Source organism: Zerene cesonia, unplaced genomic scaffold (genome assembly GCF_012273895.1).
Source record: "Zerene cesonia ecotype Mississippi unplaced genomic scaffold, Zerene_cesonia_1.1 Zces_u004, whole genome shotgun sequence".
Taxonomy (NCBI): Eukaryota; Metazoa; Arthropoda; class Insecta; order Lepidoptera; family Pieridae; genus Zerene; species Zerene cesonia.
This window is the reverse complement of record NW_024045134.1, coordinates 1786138-1806206: the sequence shown is the minus strand read 5'-3', so window position 1 is coordinate 1806206 and position 20069 is coordinate 1786138. Positions and strand designations below refer to the sequence as shown.

The following is a 20069-nucleotide window of genomic DNA, read 5'->3' as shown; positions in this document are numbered from 1 at the left end:
GATGAGTAAGGCATAACACGAGAAACCCGATGGTTGGCAGAGAAAGCAATATGATGGTTATTGCTTTATTAATATTGCAAATGTTATGATAGCGGTGTTTGTGAAAGTATGTTTATTTAAATTGGAAGGAAAAAACATGCTTTTGTACGATTAAATTTAAATGTAATTTAAAGGCGAAATTAATATTTGTTTGTTTAATTATTTTAATATCATTTCTTAGTGCAACCATGATATATTATTTTTATATTTTTCTTATTGTTAGGTTATAAGATTTGTGAGTTGTGTAAAGTTTACTCCTTTGCTTTGCTATATATAATAAAACCGATACTTAATATTCTATGATATTTTATTATTTTAAGTTTATTGTTAAAGTATAGTATAGTTCCATATTTTATAAGCATTTCCCGCCATTTTAAAGAAAATTAGTACTTACCTTTACGTGTAAATTTTTCGTTTTTTCAATCTTCTTCGATATTTTTTGTTCACTATATTTGTTAAAATATTATACGATACTTATCTAAATTATACAAACTTTTTCGCAACACAAAAAACAATCAATACGAATATAGTAAAAATAATGGAAGATGTCATTATAAAACATTATTTATTCCAATTTTTTTTCGAGTTACAATATAATTATTACAAATTTCCCGAATCACTGCCTATATACATGGTAACAATTTAAAATATTAGTAAATTACACAAAAAATTAAATATCATTTATATTCTAAATATTCTATAAGTTCGAAAGTCTCTAACCAAAACGGGCTTACACAATAATATACAATATTTTTGGTAAGAAAAACTTTCTAAACACCTAAATTAAAGCTATGAATCTCCACGTGACTACATTAAAACCAATCCTATATTTACAATAATCAAAATGTAAATCAATTTCTGATTACAAGCGAAATTATAAGAATCCCAGCTAACTTTTCATTCCGTTAATATCATAACATCAATCTTGTACATTTGCTCAATGTTTAAGATTGAAGTTGTTACGTAACCCAACGATAAATCTGGAGTCTAATTTAAATAATTATTCAGTCAGTTAAAAATAAGTAATTATTGCGTTATATCTAGCTATCACTATTTGTAGAGGGTGTGGTTAACCTGCGCGGAACAAACGCGGGCCTCGAAGGTCTGATTGGTTTAATAAACGCACGTCTTTCAGTCGTAGTTCGAGGAGATTCCGTGGAGAAAGTTCTAGACGATTTAGTTGTACTTTTTTTCCTTAAATCTACTGGTACGTTTTGCGCTCGGTTGGCCGAGAAACGCGATTTGCTTGGGCTGAACGGGGCTTTTGTGGTCGTTGTAAATGTGGTGTTATTTTTCTTCAGGGGCCTTTGCACTGGATTGTATCGTGTCGCGTTCGAGTTGAGGGGTTTGATGGGCCTTCTTGGAAAGTATTTGGACCGTTTAGCTTCAAGGGGCGACAATTTGACAGTGGTTATTTCTTCAGTTACAGTTTCGGTGGTAGGGGCATCAGTGATAGGTGTTGTTTGAGTCGTTATAGATTCCGATACGGCAGAAAGTTCTACAGGAACTGTAGTTTGTACAGTTGTAAGAAGTTCTATTATTGGGCTAGTAGGAGCTTCTGTTGTTGTGCTAGTGGTTGATGACGCTACTGTAGAAGTACTCTGGGTAGAAGTTATGGGAGTTTCTGTAGTTTGGGGTATGACTGAAATATTAATTGGATATTTAATGGTCGAGTCCTCGCTTACTGTCGATCCTTTGAACTCTTGTCCTTTTGCGAATGTCACAATGCTACGGCCCGTTTCTGGTTTCAGAACTTCCAATTTAACAATATTGGCGTCTTCTTTTTGCGTTGGTACCGATGCCGAATATACTACAAATGGATGATTACTATTAGCGTCGTTCATTTTTCTTGCGATGATGGGAGTTTCTGTTTTGAAAAGAGCTTCTAAAGACAACGTGGACGGATCTGTGAGTATGGCTCTCGGTGTGACTACATCAAAAATTTTGGCTGGCTTATTAAGTCTGTTTTGTTCGTTCTCATAAGCAGCAGGTATAAATTGCCAATTTGAATACGAGCGATCCTCATCAAACTTATCTGATTTCTTATCGTCATCATTTATAAAACTTAAAAAATCATCATCATTTATATGCTCAACATGTCCTTTCCCAACGCTTTGTTCAACACCTTTGATGTTTTTCGATATTTTGTTCACATGTCGATAGGCTTCATTCATACTTTCAGAAGCAACGAGATTTTCCTTAGGTGCATCTGAATAGTCAAAAAGAGCCCTCGCATTTCTTGCTTCATCGATTCGAATTGGATTATTGGGTGGATTATCTACTGGATATACATGGCCGAGTTTTGTAAGATAAATTGGTATTTCATCTTCGAAAATTTTTATAAGGCTATATCTACTAACTTCACCAATTTTGTCGACAGTTGGCTTCTTTTCCACAACAACTTGCCCTTCTTCAATAAGAGTTGTTTCGTTGTTTTTATTTAATCTGTGTTTTTCTGATTTTGATGATACCTCTACAACTCTGCTTATAGAAAATAGCTTATCAAATTGTGTTTTAATAATAGGCGATACTTGAGGAATATTAGTGGTACCTTCCGCTGAGTTTTCAGTGGTTGTTATTTGGTTTATATCTTGTTTATCCGTTACGAGTGTATCTACTGAAGTGGCTTTATCAACGTCAACTTCAGTTTGTGTATAAACAGGATATTCCTGGGTACTTGGATAATTTGTCGTATATTCTAAGTAATCGTCTGTACTGTTATCAATTTCCATTTCTGAGGTTACCGTCTCAAATTCTAAGGTATTTGTAGTCGAATCACTTTCAACTTTAGTATTGTTTAAATCGGATGATGTTGTAGTTATATCATCCATTGTCAAGTAATCATCGTTTTCAGTTGTTGTGGGATTAGATTCCGGCTCAGGTGAAGCAGTGGTTGTTGGTGAAGTTTCCTTACCACTTGGAGTAGATTTAGTTATGTTTAATCCTTGCGTCTTATTGGCATTCGGTGCATTGTATCCTATTGGAACATTTTGTACGCGTTTTTTGGTAAGATCTATTGGTTTGTTGGCAATCCTGCTAACACTTCCAGTCTTATTTTGGTTGACAATTAATGGTTTAGGTAGCTCGGTGGTCGATGTTGAAGTTCTAAACGTATTAGAGTTTACAATCCTTGGTTTGAAGAAAGGTTTTCTGGTTGATGGAACAAAGCGATTCACTTGTGGTTCGTCTTCGTAATTTTCATCCTCAGCCTCTTCCTCGTCTTCTAGTGCCAGATCTTCGTCTTCATTATCTTCATACTCTTCAGAGTCAGGTTTTCTCGTAAATAACTTGCTGGGAGGAACAAACACTAAAGGATTTTCTGGTTCTTCCTCTAAAAGTTCTTCATCGGAATATTCTTCTTCTTCTTCTTCTTCCTGTTGATACCTTGGAGTTGTTCTTGCTGTAGGGAAAGTTCTTCTTGTAAAGGTTCGTGAAAAGAGTGGTCGTTTAGTAGTGGGTCTTCTGAAAGAATTAGGCCTTTCTACTGTTGATGGGCTTGTATATGCACCTGGATTGTATTTACGACTAAATGTTCTACTGCTGGAAGGTACAGAGGATTCTGTTGTAGATGTGAATAATCTTTTTGATGGACGATAAGGCAATCTTGACCTTGCTGTTGGTGATGTGAGTTGTTGCGTTGTGCTTACTGTTGTTTCAGTAACTACGTCACTTTCGGATACAGACGTTTGGTTTTGATTTGATTCGTTCATTGTATTATTTATTAAAGTATCATTCCCTGTATTACTCAAGTCTGAGACATTTTCGTTATTATTGTTTTTCGTTAAATCTTCACTATCTTCTTTAATTTCAGGGCTCACTGGAACGGGTTCTGTAATGATTTCAACAGCTTCTGTTCTTTCAGTGGGAGTTGTAGTTTCTTTAGCAGAGTCATCGTCTTTTTTTATTAATGCTGAGCTTATATTATTATTAATGTTTAAATCGGATAAATTGATTGTTTTATCTTCTTCTGCAACTGTAATGTTAGGTTTATCATCAGAATCATTATTTTCTTGAAGATTTTCATTATTTAATTCAGTATTTGTATCCTCATCTTCAGCTTCGCCCTCATTGTTTTCTATGTTAGTGCTATCTTTATCTTCTTCGTTTTGATTTTTGCCGCCGTCGTTTGTTTTTATCTTTACTAAGTCAAAATTATTCTTGAATGCTGTTATAATTGTGTCCGTAATTGAGTCCTCATTTTCAGTTGTTGTTTCAGGTAATGTTGCAGTTGTTGATTTTGTTCTTTCTCCATAGTTTAATACTTCTGGAGGAACATCTCTAAAACCAGCATTTATAACCGGTACATTTGTGGGTATTATCTCATCTTCTTCAATTGGTTTAATTTTTTTCCTTATGATTTTACGTCTTCTCGTCGGTGGAGTTGTTGCAGGTTCTGTGGTTTCAATTTTGGTAGTAGTGGTTGGTCGTCTTCGAATAACTCTGAACTTTCTTTTACCAGTTTCATCAACAACAGATTCATTTATAAGTCCACTGTCAGGGTTTTGGAACTTTTTAATCGTTACACGTTGCCTGATAGGAGCTTTAGTTGTTTCGATTGGCTCATCATATTCTTCATCGTGTTCCTTTTCTTCTATAGCGCTTTCGGAGAGAGCTATATCATCTTGATTTTCCAACTCATCCTCATTTTTATCAGGTGATGGAATTGGGGTACTTGAAACCCTGGAGGGGAAAGGCAGTTTTCGGGCTTGTAACACTGGAGAATTAGAAGGTGCTCCTATTCTTGGGCGCGTAAAAGGTAAGCGGGCACGGTTTCTTGATCTTTCCGTTTGAGCGTTGTTTAAATCATTGGGATTTTCAGTAGATGGGGCATTTGTCACCGCCCTACCGAAGGGTCTCGGAGTAAATCTTGCTAACGTGGGGCGTCTTTGTGGTGATTCAGTAACAGACTGTTTCAGTGATTCTGTGGTGATCACAAACCTGCCTCGACCTCTCGTTATAATGCTAGGCCTTCTCTCGTCGATTGTAGCTGCAGAAAATTCACTATCTTCTGCTTTGTCAGCAATAGTAGTGGCAACACGACTGCGAGGGCTCACATCTTCTTCTGAATCTTCGTCATTTTCTAAAATTTGCTTTTCATCTACGTCGATAGGTGTCAGCGATAAGACCTCATCCCGAGTTAATTGTGGTCTAAATTCACCCCTCGGCACTTGAGCTGCAGCCGCTGGTACAGAATCATCACTACTCGTCGTTTGGAACCTACTACGGAATCTCCTAATTTGCACATTCCTCGGACTAGGTTTGTTTTCAGTTTCCCGGCTATCAGGCGTGGTGGATCTTATTTTCCTACTAATTTCGTTAACTTCCTGCGAGTCAGATATATCGTTGGGTTGCGATAAAGGTCTACGGCGGCGGATAAATGAGTAATTCCTAGAGCTTACCTGCGTTGTTGTCGGCGCTGTTGTGGTGGGTGTTGTTGATCCTCGACGCCGCAGTGCGTTACGACGTGTGGTCGGTGCGGCTGTTGTTGGACTTGTTGTTGTTGTTGTGGTTGTTGGTTGTGTTGTCGAAGTAACTTCAGCTTCGGTTGTTTGAACTGTTTCTTCGGTTTCAGTGGGGTTTGGAGCGTTCAGTAATGAAGATATTTGAACGGATAGAATTGTCGTCGGTTCGGGCGTGTTTATTTCTTCCGGTGGTGAGAGAGTTGTGGATCGAGTACGAATTATCGAAGAGTATTGTGGTTGGGGCGACGGGGAGGTGATCTCCCTTTCTAAAATGGATTCTTGCGACTCTTCTTCATCAGATTGTTGGTATCTGTAACAGACAAGACATTATTATGATAACGTTTTATAGAGTTAAAAATATATCATTTTGACAATAAAATATCGGCTGATTTAATATTATTGAGAGGTAACATTAAAACACAATGTATTCTGTTATATTCCTTACAAACGGATAGCATGTTCAAGTCACAAAAAAATTGAAAATATAGATAGTAATTATCAATTGAAGTGGTAATAAGTATGATAATGGGGAGAAAACTTACGGTACGGTGGAGGTCTCCTCCGTGGTGGGTCTGGTGCGTCTGATGGTGACGTACTCGGGGGTGGTCTCCCGGCGCGAGCTGATGTCCACAGAACCAGCCGCCTCCTCCACCGCCACGAGCGGCGCGCGGTCGAATAGCGCGTTTCTGGGTGATTGGTTCATTTGTTTATCCTCTTTTTTTTTAAGTGGGGAAATCTTACATAGATACCCGTGACGGTGGGTTATGTCGGATTGTTACCGACCAAAACCCCACTGTTTTCCGTCGAACCGCATTAGTGAAGGGGCCACGGGATCTGGTTATAATTCGACCGCGACCCATTGGTTCATTTGTTTATCCTACTCGCATTATAAACGCGAAAATTTGTAAGTATGGATGGATGTATGTATGGATGTTTGTTACTCTTTCGCGCAAAAACGACGGAACCGATTGCAATGAAATTTGGCACATAAATAGCTGGACAAATGGAGTAACACATAGATTTTTACCCCGATATTCCTACCGGATACAGATTTACGAGGGTGAAACCGCGGGGCACAGCTAGTCTACACTAATATTATAAAGAGGAAACTATTGTGTTTCTGTATGTTGGTAAGGTTTTCACGAGAACACCGTTGGACATATTTCAAAAATTCTTTAGTCACAATAAAGAATCTTTATTAGTTTATAAATTCTTTTTATATTTTGATAGATTCTTTTTGAAGGAAAAAAAAATATGATGATGATGATGATCATATGAAATTACTATGCTTCTCTACTATGCTTCTACTTCTACTATGCTTCTATGCTATGCTATGTATAAATTCCGATAGATAGCGCTATATTTAAACCTAGTGTAACTACTTATTGACTACGCGAGCGAAGCCACAGGCAACAGCTAGTATGATATAATTACCTAGAGGGTATATCGTCGCTCTCCGTAGTCGGTCTGTTCCTCCGAATATTCACATACTGCAGCGGTCTGGAGGTCCCCCTGGAGATGTTGATGCTCTCCCGCCCCCTGGAACTGGTCTCCGAGCTGGTGGGAGTGTCCTGGACCTCATCAGATCCGCTTTCATTCTGCTCCAGACTTTCCAGCGGTTCCGGTGTGGTGGACTGTCTAGATCGGTTTATTGTGACGTACCTATAAAGTTAAGGTTAGGTTTTAAGACTTTGAGCTGGATGCTTTGATTGGACTATCTAGTTTTAAACATAAATAGGAGTTTTTTGGTCTGTTTCCTCTAGGTTCTGTTTCATGTCCTATTGAAGTGCATGAAGACCATTTAGTTTCGATTTTTTTTCTTACAGAACACAAAGCTCTATTTAATTTTCAAGAGAAAATTCCATTACTATAATAAATTCCATACTGAAAATCAGCGCTGCGCATTACGCGTAGCACACGCTGAGTAGATATCCTTTTTATCACCACACCGTTTAGTCATAAGTTCACTTTTTAATTTTAATTTTAATTTAACTGTAAATGTGGTGGTGTTAAATAAACATTATTTCTTTCTTTCTTTCTTTCATTATATTAAAAAAAAAATTAATATAATACAGAAAAAAAAATCCTTTGGAATATTAATGCTTTAAAGGCATATCTACTTCATACTAATATTATAAACGCGAAAGTTTGTAAGTATGGATGTTTGGATATTTGTTGACACGCGAAATGAGCTCATCATATCTGTATGAAATGTGCAGAGATAGTTTATATATAGTATGGATTGACACATAGGTTACTTTTTATCCGGGTACGACGCGAGTGGCGACACGATTTACAGCTAGTCTAAATACCTTGATATACGATTCTTAATCTTTTTTAATAGAAATTATTAAAAACTAGCTGCGTCCCGCGGTTTCACCCGCGTAAGTCCGTATCCCGTAGGAATATTGGGATAAAAGTTGCCTATATGTTTTTCCAGTTGTCCAGCTGTCTACGTATCAAATTTATTGCAATCGGTTCAGTAGTTTTTGCGTGAAAGAGCAACAAACACACACACATCCTTAAAAACTTTCGCATTTATAATAATAATAGGATAGGATTTTAATTCTTCATTAAAATTGTTCTTAAATTAAAACTTATGTATTATAGAGCTCGTAACAGACTGAAATATTAGCAGATATTTTATTGTTAACTTACTGTGGCCTCTCCTTTCTGTAAGTCTTATCATTATCGGGCGAGGGCTGCAGTCCGGCGTTCTGCGGACCGCGCCGACTGTTCTGAACTCCGCTTGTTGGTATGGTGTTGCTGTTGTATCTGAAATTTAATTCATTTTATTTTCAACCGACTGCGAACAAAGTAAGAGGTGAGAAATTTTGCTACGGTCTGACAAAAAAACGCAGGTTCGAATCCTGCCTAGTGATTGAAGTAAAAAAATGTCTTTTTAAAGAAAAGGCTCGGATTCGATTTTGTCAAAAGTTTTCTTTTTTTTTTCTACTCAAATTCTTTCAAGTCTTTCCTTCAAACGATCCTTGTCTCAACAATAAATATAATCCTCACTTGCTCTGCCCTCGGGCGCGTTCCAGCACCTTCTGGTACAGCTTCTTGTTGAAGTTGGAAGGCGTGGTGGTGACCAGCTCGCCCGCGCTCGCGCCCGACTCCGCCAGGTGCAGGTGCTTCTCCAGCTGCTCCACACCGCCTGTTCGGGAAAATTAGTAAAAATGTTAGAAAATACCAAAAAATGCAGTAATTAGACTAGATATGGTACTGTTTTTTTATTTATCTATTAATATTAAGAATAATTATAGACTATAAGATAAATTTTAACTTTACATTTGTTATTTAAATATTAAAAATCCATCATCATTAAGAACACTCACCAACTTTCTTAATAAGATCGATCAGTTCCTTGATCACCTTGGGATCCTCAGCCTCCACATCGGCCGCATCATCAGCTTCTTCATCTGAGAATTCCTCTTCTTCTTCACTTAGCTGTAAATTCAATAATATTTAAATGGTTAAATGGTGAACATTAATATGTAAAAAAAACAATAGGGAGGTATTTATTTTTACAGAAAAAAAGGATATTTAAAACTGGCATTATCAAACTCGACCCAAAATCACAAAATCTAGTATTTCTAAAGCATTATTTTAAATATATATAAGAGTAAATTAAATTAAGAACAATAAATATTTACAAAGGCTGCAACTTTTTTCTTAAGAAGTTTGCATCTTGTCTCTGAATATGAAAGATATAACACTTGTACAAGATTTATGTTACAATTAATTATTTAAATATGGTCACCATTAAATCCAGTTCCATATCTTTTTTAGATTTCAATAGCATTGAATGCAATTGGAAACATACTTAAAAAATATGCAAAAAGAAATCAAGCAGTTCACGAGATTAACCAAATAAACATACTAAAGTATTTTTTTTAGTTTTTAGTTTTATAAAACTACCTCAGGTTCCGGAGTAGTAGTAGAGGTCCTAAATAACAGCGAGCTCTTGGACGTGAGCCGGACCGGCCGCCTCGTGGTCGTGGTCGTGGTCACGGTCGTGGTCGTGGTCGTAGTCGCCTTGGTGGGCGCTTTCGTGGTCGCGGCGGGCTTCTTGCAGAGCACATTGCGAGCGAAGTCACAGGAATCCGCCGCTTTGTTGAAGTAGAGGCCTGGGGATATAAGTTGTGTTAAGAGTTTATGGAAGTTGTGAAAAATCGTACACTTTATAATGTAAATTAATCCTACTATCCTACTTCCTACTTCCTACTAATATTATAAATGCGAAAGTATGTGAGGATGTGTGTATGTTTGTTACTCTTTCATGCAAAAACTACTGTACCGATTGCTATCTAATTTGGTACGTAGATTGCTGAACAACTGGAATAACATATAGACAATTTTTTATTCATATTTCTACGGCGTACGGACTTGTGCGGGTGAAACCGGGGGCGCGCAGCTAGTAATTAATATTTGTATGTATTTTAGTTTAAATTATGGTTTTTGCATTTGTTCTAGACCCACTTCAAAACTCCTACTAAGAAGTTCTTAAATCCACTGTATTTTTTGGGTTTGATATGGTTTCAGAACTTTCGAACAGATGCACCGATTTTGATATTTTTTTTTTATTTGAAAGCTAGTATTGTGAGGTCACATACTATTGGTCTAGTTCTGAAAACTCGAATATGGTTTAGTTTTTATTAAAAATAATTGCTCGAAAAAAATATTTTCACCAAAAATACTTGGTAACATATGTCCAAAACAGTTCACCCCGTGAAAATTTATAACAAAACATTCTCTTGTTATTGAAGTCGGTTGAAACAAAAAAAAAAACAAACAAACAAAATCCGCTCACCGGAGGGGCACGTGAACTGGTGCGCCACGATGCCCAGGTCGGAGGGGCCGGAGTCCAGGCACCAGAAGTACTTCTTGCAGTCGCGCGGGTGCGGGAAGAAGCCCTCGTCCGTGCACTTGAAGTCTGCTCATGGGTGGACAATTACGTATATTTAAAACTTCAGAAAACAATAAATAGTCCAAAAAAAGCAAAAAATACTAAAATGAGATCTGCTAGAATGATAAAAGCGACAGAATTTTTTGCTATAAAAAAAACGTACTGATATAATATTATACAGTTAAAGAAAAAGTAAAAAAAAAAACTATAATGTTAGACGCAACTAAATTTTCTATTAAAAAAAAACATACAGATGTAATATTATGCAGCTCAAAAAAGTTTCTGCTACAAAAAAAACATACAATTCAACCTCGTCAGATGTTGATTAAAGAACACGCTTATATGTTAACATTTAAGCGTATAAATAAGTTGATTGTACGAGCATAAGCAACTAAATGTCTCATCTACTTTATAATCCTAAAAAAACATAATTTTAAACACATGAGCAGTGGTGGCTCAATGGTGAGAACTTTGGACTCGGACTTCAACATCGATAAGTTGGGGTTTGAGACCGGGCGAGCGTGCAGGAAATAAATTGATTTTACAATTTATTTATACATGTGGATAACATCACCACTGCTTAAAACGGTTAAGGAAAACATCGTGAGGAAACCGGCATGTCCAAGAATCAAAAGTTCGACAACATGTGACATCTGCCAACACGCACTTGGCCAGCGTGGTGGATTATGACCTGAACCCTCTTAGGAGGCCTAGCTGTCCCAGCAAGAAGTTAGCTGCAAGTTAAAAAATGTCAACTTACCGGATCCGGGATCCGGAGTGGTGGGCGGTTCCGGTGTGATGATGTTCCACGCGGGAGTCGAAGTCTGAACCGATGTTTTTGGTCTACTCCTGTAAGAGAATACAATTTTTTTTATAAAACATTTTAACGCTATAAAAAACAAATTAATTTAACAATTGCTAATAAGATCTTACTTGGAGGATGGTTTGGGAGTGGTGGTGGTGGAGCGAGGTTTGGATCTCCTCCTGGATCCTGATGATGAAGGCCTGGAAGATTCTGTCACCGTGTTTTGTGTTGATCTGGGACATTGTAGGATTTTATTAGTAGATTCTAATTTTGTGATCGAATTTGTTTTTGTATCAGTTTTTTTTTCATATTTTTGTAATTTTGCCTTATTATAAATTTTGCCTTATAATAAATAGCAACTATAGGTACATATAATTGAATAATTGTTACCAAAAACTACAGTACGTAAAATTTTTTTAATGTCGTACAAAGCTAATGAAATATTTGAGAGGACGGATATCCTTATATAATAAAGGATGAAATCTAACATTTAACTTTAATATAAAAAATTGTGTAACAAATGACATTTTATATTCATTATAGATATTTTCATCAATTACATAATCAAAATCTTAATTTTAACACCTTATTTGGAAGTAACTTAAAAGCAACTTACCCTAACTTAGCGATATAAGATTCCTTAGCAGCCTCGATAAGCGGATATGGTTTGCCGTAGCAAGCGCCGCGGAAGTCATCGTTGTCGATAGACCAGAACATAATACCTGGAAATCAAGAATTTTCATATTATTTCATAAAAAAAAACAATCAGATTTATAATGGATGAGAAATAAGGAATAAATTTATTTTATATTTGAACTCATGTTTATTTGGTTTTAGTTTTAATTTGATTGGTACACAAATATCAATTCAAAAGCAATATAAACTAAACAGGTAGATAAAAAAACAACAAAATTTAGATTGAACTTAATTGTGGATTTTGTTATCGTAAATCGTATTAAAACCCAAATTTAAGAATTAAGTATCGGAATCGGACGATTACCATCGGAATAACAAATCAGAATCACGACCAGAATCATAATCGGAGTAAGAATCAGTATAAGTACAAGAGTAAAGAAAAAATAATAAGAACCAGTACAAGATTAAGAATAGTTATCAATATCAGAATCAGTGTCGCAAAAAGAATCACAAACTGAGTTAGAATCAGATTCAAGATCAAAATCAGAATCAGAATAATAAGCAAAAACACAATTAGAATTCTGTATTTGAACATACCTCCAAGGCCGTTCTCAGCGACATATTCGCCCTTCTTCTTAACTATGTCGATATCGTCGTATCCGACCCACTGGTTCCCCTTATAGGCCACGGGTCCCATCGCGTCCTTGTTGGGGTACATCACCGTCCACTCTTCATCCTCTTCTTCTTCATCAGAATCTTCCGAGTCTTCGTCAGAGTCGATAGCGCGCTTTTTGCTTTTGGCCTTGAGCGCTTCACATATCTGAAATTTTAATGAAAGTCAGTCAATTTATGCTCGACAAATGTAACTTAAGATTCATCAAATATACATTTTATCGATAACCTATAGATATACTATAAAGTTATTTAAATACACAGAACAGTAACAAATGAACATTGTTTAGTTAACAGAACAGTGGGTATTGAACAATAAACAGTGCATAGTGGACAGTAATAGTAGGGGACAAACCTCATAGAACGCCAAGTATCCCTTCTCCCTCGTAGCTTCCCCCTGCTCCCCCGGCCCGTCCGCGGGGGAGCCGATCTCCACGGCGTCGGGGTTGAACAGCGTGTAGGAGCGCCCGTATGTGGGGATGCCGAGCACCAGCTTGTCGCGGTCCGCACCGTTTTCCAGGTAGAACTTTATTGTGTAATCCTGGAAGTAATATATACTGTATAGAATTCTACAAAGAGAAAAAATTGATCATCAAAAGAACATTTTCAACTGAATGTGGAAGTTAAGGACGCTTCGGCACGAATTGGACCAGCTCGCAACGTTATTGATGGAAAAGAAAAACTGCTTTCAAAGACTTCCGAAAAATCCTTATAGCAAATAAAATCAATTTAAATTTTCGCTTTCTTTAATGGATTCTTTTCTTTTCTTTTCTTTGAATAGAGGGTTAATTATACGGATGAAATATTTCTAGCAAATGTAATAAATCGAATGAGCGGAAGCTATCAAATAGTCTTCGTTTTATTTGTATAGATTAGTGCTATTATAATTGAGATATTCAACGGAAATTTAACAACTAAATATTTATACGGCACATACCTACATTTGCATTTAAAATAATTGTAAGCACTATGTTATTCTTAGAATCATTAACTGTACATAAATGAGCTCTTAATCCTACTAATATTATAAATGCGAAAGTTTGTGAGGATGGATGTTGTATATGTGTATATTGTTACTCTTTCACGCAATAATTACAGAAGCGATTGCAATGAAATTTGGTACGTAAATAGCTAGACAACTGGAATAACACATAGGCAACTTTTTATCCCGATATTCCAACGGAAACGCGACATACGCGAGTGAAAATGCTGGGCGCAGCTAGTAAATTATATTGTATATAGAAAAACATTTACTCACAATGTTCAGTTCATTATCCACGCTATATTCATTTGGCTCTTCGAGGGGGTAAAGCGGGGCGTGGTGGTTAACTGCTGGCTCGAACGCAGAGTGGTAGTCGTATGTGAGAAGATTCATCCAATCCAAGTATCTGAAAAAATGACAAAAATTCAAATGAGGAAATACTTAAGCGCGTTATGTATTGTTATTTTGAATGCTTTAGCATATCACTGAAATAAAATATACATTCTATGATTTAGAAGGTAATTCCGTATCTATTAAGGGTAAAAATTAAAAAAAAAATATATGACTTGAGCGCGTCAGATAGCAGAAGATATTAGGAATTAATTACAATATAAGAAAAAGAAATTTCGCTAATCTGTTGATTTGAGCGTAAGCTTAGAGAATTGTGGATATTTTTTAATTTCCTGCGGCTCCAGTGAGCGCACCCACCAATATTAAATGCTCATACTTTCTGTAGGTACTTAGCGATAGGTAAGATACCTTCCTTTGTAATAATCTGACGTGCTCGAGTAAATCCCAAAATACCCCCTTGGGCTCCCCTACTATATAAGTGTGGATATATTGAAAAGATTGTGTCAATGTCGACTGCAAAAAAATGTTTTTTATTTGCACAAATCCGTAGTATAACTTAAGTTATACGTGATTCGTAATATGCCTACTTACTGTATAACTAACATAGCAAATAAGTTATTTCAAGTGACTATAACCCTATGTTTTCAGAGTTAACAATTCATATATCATAGACCAAAATGCATAGTAATATCAACCAACTTCAAAAAAGTAGTAGGCTATCAATTCCATTGTGTTTTTTTGACATTGTTAAAAGATAACTTTCAACTGGGTGAACTGATTTTAAAGATTCTATTTTTTAAGCTAGCGCCTCCCGTGTTGTAAAATTTGGTATAGTTCTGATAATTTAAAGGATTTTTGTTAGAAATAGTTGGTATTAACATTAATAATAGTTTTATAAGCCATCTTCCTTTTTAACTTACACAAGTAATCGTTTTTATTTGACATATCACGTTATCCACTGTACGCAACGCCTTAGCTTCAAGTCTTACCACATTGGGTATATAATGAATAGCTTCAAATGGTTGGAACACGTTTAAAGTAAGTATACATTACGATAAACACATCTTATTTGGAGGCCTCTACGATTACTGTATCGCCTACGGGTTGCACATACAAGGAAGTCTCGATTCAACCGTCGATAATGATAAATGTTTTTTAATTAAGAGCGTATAAAATTCGCATAAAGATAGAGTTTATTGATTTTCTAGTGTTTTGTACTTGTGGTGATGGTATAAATGGAATAAAATTTGATAAGTTAGTGGTCATAAGAAGCCTGTGTCCCTGCAGTGTGTACATATATGGGCTGATGATGGTGATGATGAAAGAACTACGAACAGTTGGAAATGAATACAGGAAGGTAAGAGATAATATGGTGGTTTGTATAATACTAACGAATTGTTAATATTTTAAAATACGATAACAAATATAACATACAGTATGTATATACAGTATACAGTGTGTATACATAAAGTAGTATAATGAGAGAGACAAAAGGACAGACAGTGTAAAGTAATTCCAAATATATAATTTATCATATTTGTTTTTTGGTTCTTTTTCATCGAGGTGTGGAATTACATACAGGTATAATAAATATTGTATAAACCCCTATAAAATACCTAATAGTCATCGCGCCATTTATTTGAATACAAAAATGGTTGGATGATGTCACTATACAACAAGTTATATAGTAGGCCTATTAATTATTACTAGATAAACATGAACGATGCTATAAAACCATAATTATCCAGCATAATATTTATTTTATTCACTTTATATTACGTCAAAATAGAGGAAGTTTTGTTTTTTACATTAATAGATATGCGTCGTTAAGAAATGGTTAATATGAAAATTAGTATTGAATATTAAGCGACGGAAACGCATACAAAAGTTTGTTGGTTTTATAATCATTGCTCGCGGTTTCACCCGCGTAAGTCTGTATCCCGTAGGAATATCGGGATAAAAAGTTGCCTATGTACTATTCCAGTTGTCCAGCTATCTACGTACCAAATTTCATTGCAATCGGTTCAGCAGTTTTTGTGTAAGAGTAAAAAACATACACACATCCTTACAAACTTTCGCATTTATAATATTTAGTAGGATTTTCAGGACACAACACAGTTATAATAAAAGACTAAACACACGTTTACACGATTATGAAATGAAAATATTGTCATAAAATTTAAATTTTTTATATTATTTATAATTTAAATTATTACATGACCCTTAAAGTGGGTCAAATTCGAGTCTAAAAGAGTCGGTTACAAACATACAAGTGAAGTTAAAGAATATAGAAGAATAAAAGCATGTTAAACACAAAACATAAAGGTAAATATTTATTCAAATATTATGCAAAAATAAAGGTAATTGAATGAACATTGAATCTAAATTAATAGTAGGTACATTCTTTAGCCACCAAATGGTTGTGCATGCAATTTCACAGTCCCATTGTTTGATCGTTGCATCACGGAGTTGGCTCACTTATCACTCACATAATGATGGCTACTGTAACGATGTGTGATGAAAGAGAATCCCCAGAGCCTTCGAACGTTAGAAGCTGCATTTTAATATAATCATAGAGTATGTTTTGTCTATTTCAACTATTTCAACGATACAGGGTTGTTGAAAGGATTGCTATCGGTTCTTTTGTTAAGAAATTAGAAATTTTAACTGACTATTTGGCGATCCTCAATGGTTCGTTTTGAAAGAAACTTTTTTGCCTCGGAAATTTAGAATCAGCTTCCACATGCAGTGTTCCCAAACGTTTTCAAAATGGGGCCCTTCAAGAAAAGAGCTTACTCCTTTCTTAAAGGCCGGCAACACACACACCATACCCCTGGTATTGTGGGTGCAACTGGGCGACGTGGAGCACTAAACATCAGGTGACCCGTCTGCTCGCTTGCCTGCTCTATGACATAAAAAAAATCTATGTCTATTGGCTTTTATATATTTAAAGTCCATCATTAACGAGCCTCGAATATAGTCATGAAGCGTTCCAGATGAGAAACAAAATTATGAATGATACACGCGTTAAAAAATGCAAAAAATAACTTATATCAAGCATTTAAAAAGGGTTGCCTGGTAGAGATCGCTACCTAGCGATAAGGCCGCCTTTTGCATTTTGCCTTAAGTTTTTTGATCGCTTTTATTTTGAATTTTAATTCATTCATTTATACATAAAATACTAACGCACCGCGCACCGCGGTTTCACCCGCGTTAGTTCGTATGCCGTAGGAATATCGGGATAAAAAGTTGTCTATATGTATGTCCAGTTGTTCAGCTATCTACGTACCAAATTCATTGCAATGAGTACCGTAGTTTTTGCGTGAAAGAGCAACAAACAAACACACATCCTTACAAACTTTCGCATTTATAATATATGTAGGAATGTGGGAATGTAGGAATGTAGGAATGTAGGAATGTAGGAATGTAGGAATGTGGGAAGTAGTAGGCAGGATGTAGGATGTAGGATCTATAGATACGTTATCAAAAGTCTCACACATGTCTCCAATATTACCAACACGACATTGTAATCGAAATTAAGGTGTCACACCGTTTCGCAATTGTCGTGATCACTGACGCTTAGTTCGCGAATTAGATTTGTAACTAACTGGTACAGTGTCATGCGTTGGCCTGCTTCAGTGACCATGAAATTGTCTATATATTGGCCCATTCAGCGTGATGGTGTTAACAATATGTTTATTTTTATCAGTGAAGGCCCTTATTGGATTGCGTTCGAGTGGCTATTTACACGTGTAAAGTAATGGCATTGCATTTTAAGAAGCTTCATGTATATATAAAAGGTGTGTAACTCCTGCCTTCTTGGGGGTAAAAGGTTTAGATTCGATAGATTTGCTTGGACAATGGGACCGATTCCAGACTTTTATTGCTGTTATAACTCAATACGATTGTGTGTTTTAATCTCTTTATGAATATTACAAACTGTATTCTCATAGGGCTAAGATATTGCACGTGTAACAAAAGTTTTTCGAAATCGGTGACGTTATACAGAATAAGAAATTTTGGAATGCGAATTTTTTCCACATCAATACTAGACAAACAAAAAATGTTGGAATTAAATTAAGCATATACTTTAATTAATTCTTTAAACATGGTGCATAGAAAATTATTATTTGATTGGGTTTACAGATAATAAGAATTAAAAAACTGTACGCACAAGGTTTTACGAGTAATAAAAAAAATAATATTTTGAATATAGCCAATTATGTAAAAAAAAATAATTCTATAAAAGAATTGTATGGAGATAGTTAAGGAAACTGAGAAAGGAAGGAACAGGACACTTTTCATCCCGGAAATTCCACGGAAACGGCAACTATTCGAGAAAAAGCTAGGGACATATCTTTGCACTGACGCGACGTAACCGGGGTCTAGGGGAAAGCTAGTCTATTATACAATAAACGATATTATATTCCTGTTAATATCTAAAGCGTTATCAAATAATACATTCATACAATAACTATTATAAATGACACGTGTGTTGTAACGTTAAGTCTCCGATAAATATCGTATCCAGCCCTGAGCGTCACCTAGTGGTGACATGTCGCAATGAACATAACTAGATGTCGTAAGGTTGGCAAATTACTTGTGTTATACAGTTATATTATGTTGGTATAGTCGTATTGGCCCTGATTGAACTGGATAAGTATAAAATATTAAATCCTTTTACAATTTAAGGACTATTCAATACAATATGGCGATTGATTGATTTTAAATCTACAAAAAAACTATTTAATATTTAGAGTTTAATTATTCAAATAATGCAAAGATGCAGGATAAAACTATCTTTACTCTTATGTATCAGTTTCACATATATCTCTTTGATGAAAATAATAACTTAATGGCAATTAAAATTCTTAATTTAAATCCATATTTAAAAAAATGTGTTTGTATATATTATGTCTGTAATGCTTTGACAGATTTCAAAAAATCTTTCGCGCCCAATCTTTACTGGCCTGAAATGAAAAATTCTTTCATGATTAGAAAGCTGAATCTTTACTGAGTGGCTATAATATTTTAATTTGTTTTTATCCCGTGACAACCCACAAGCTGGGGCGAGTGGCTAGTGGATTAATAAAGCCTTCAATAATGTATCGAGATACATATTATACCAATGTCGTCTGATACACCTATAAATATGATACTACGCTTGTCTCATTTCCGGTACAGACAAACCAGATTCCATGCGATTGCAGACTGCCTTGACCTTAACACATCTTTAACATTTACTTAACTATAAATGTAAATAAAAATAAAAGAAATATCATACAATACATGTATATTCATATTTTGTATCTATGCAAAAGATAATATTTCTCATTTATAAAGCATTTCAATGCTATTAAACTAAAAATTAAAAAAAAAAAGATAATATATTTATACATTTTATCCATGCAGATAATAAATATTCGTGTATAGATACATAGCAACAAAAGTTACTGGTCGAATGCCACTATATATAATATATACCACACCCTTTCATATTTAAATTCGTTAATCTATTAACGTAATTAATCCTCTCCATACCTTTTCAATCCCATAGACTTTACCCCTGCTATATAAGTGTGGACTATGGATGTTACCGGTTCAATATATTATATACTAATTACTATCGCGGCTTCGGTCGTGGTACATATATAGCCTATATCACAGTGAAGTTGCAGCTTTCTAGTGGTGAATTTTTAAAATCGGATCAGTAGTTTTTGAGTTTATCCATTACAAACAAACAAACACTACCTCTTTATAATATTAGTGTAAATTGAAACTTACTTGTTCAAAGTCCTAACGTCGAAGCCTTTCTCAATGTACTCTATACCGGCTGGTACCGCCATGGTCAGTAAAAGACGCGGTTTTCCCGTCTTCTCCGATTCTCTTTCGAACTCCTCTCTCAACTCCTTTACGAGTTTCGCGTAGTTCTCTCTGTCTTTAGCCTTTCCTCCATCACGGAACGCTGGGTACTCCCAGTCGAGATCGAGACCGTCGAAATGGTTTTGTCTTAAGAACTGGAAATCATTTTATGATATTAGAATAAAAAAAACATGGTATTTTCTAGTATAAATTTAATTACGATCAAATTATGTCAAAGGCTAAATAATAGCAACAATATTCTTAAAATTTGAATTGTTCTGCGCGCTTTTTTTATCAATACTCAATGAGAACAGATAATAAAACCGCGCTTTCTATCTGTCAAAAATTATA

The 20069-nt window shown here is 35.4% G+C and overlaps 1 protein-coding gene across 1 annotated transcript in view; it reads right to left on the bottom strand.

Annotated features, from left to right (window-relative positions):
- Positions 1–613: 613 nt before the first annotated feature.
- Positions 614–20069, bottom strand: part of LOC119838753 (mucin-17) — a 59337-nt gene continuing 39881 nt past the window's right edge. The window contains exons 5-19 of the mRNA XM_038364852.1: positions 19641–19873; positions 13782–13911; positions 12879–13064; positions 12449–12671; positions 11832–11937; positions 11344–11448; positions 11171–11259; positions 10315–10437; positions 9423–9631; positions 8840–8951; positions 8520–8658; positions 8160–8276; positions 6936–7163; positions 6044–6187; positions 614–5811 (exon numbers count right to left, since the gene is read on the bottom strand). Of these exons, the coding sequence (XP_038220780.1) occupies positions 1080–5811; positions 6044–6187; positions 6936–7163; positions 8160–8276; positions 8520–8658; positions 8840–8951; positions 9423–9631; positions 10315–10437; positions 11171–11259; positions 11344–11448; positions 11832–11937; positions 12449–12671; positions 12879–13064; positions 13782–13911; positions 19641–19873 (6876 nt within the window). The 3' untranslated portion in view covers positions 614–1079. The remainder of the gene's footprint in view (positions 5812–6043; positions 6188–6935; positions 7164–8159; positions 8277–8519; positions 8659–8839; positions 8952–9422; positions 9632–10314; positions 10438–11170; positions 11260–11343; positions 11449–11831; positions 11938–12448; positions 12672–12878; positions 13065–13781; positions 13912–19640; positions 19874–20069) is intronic.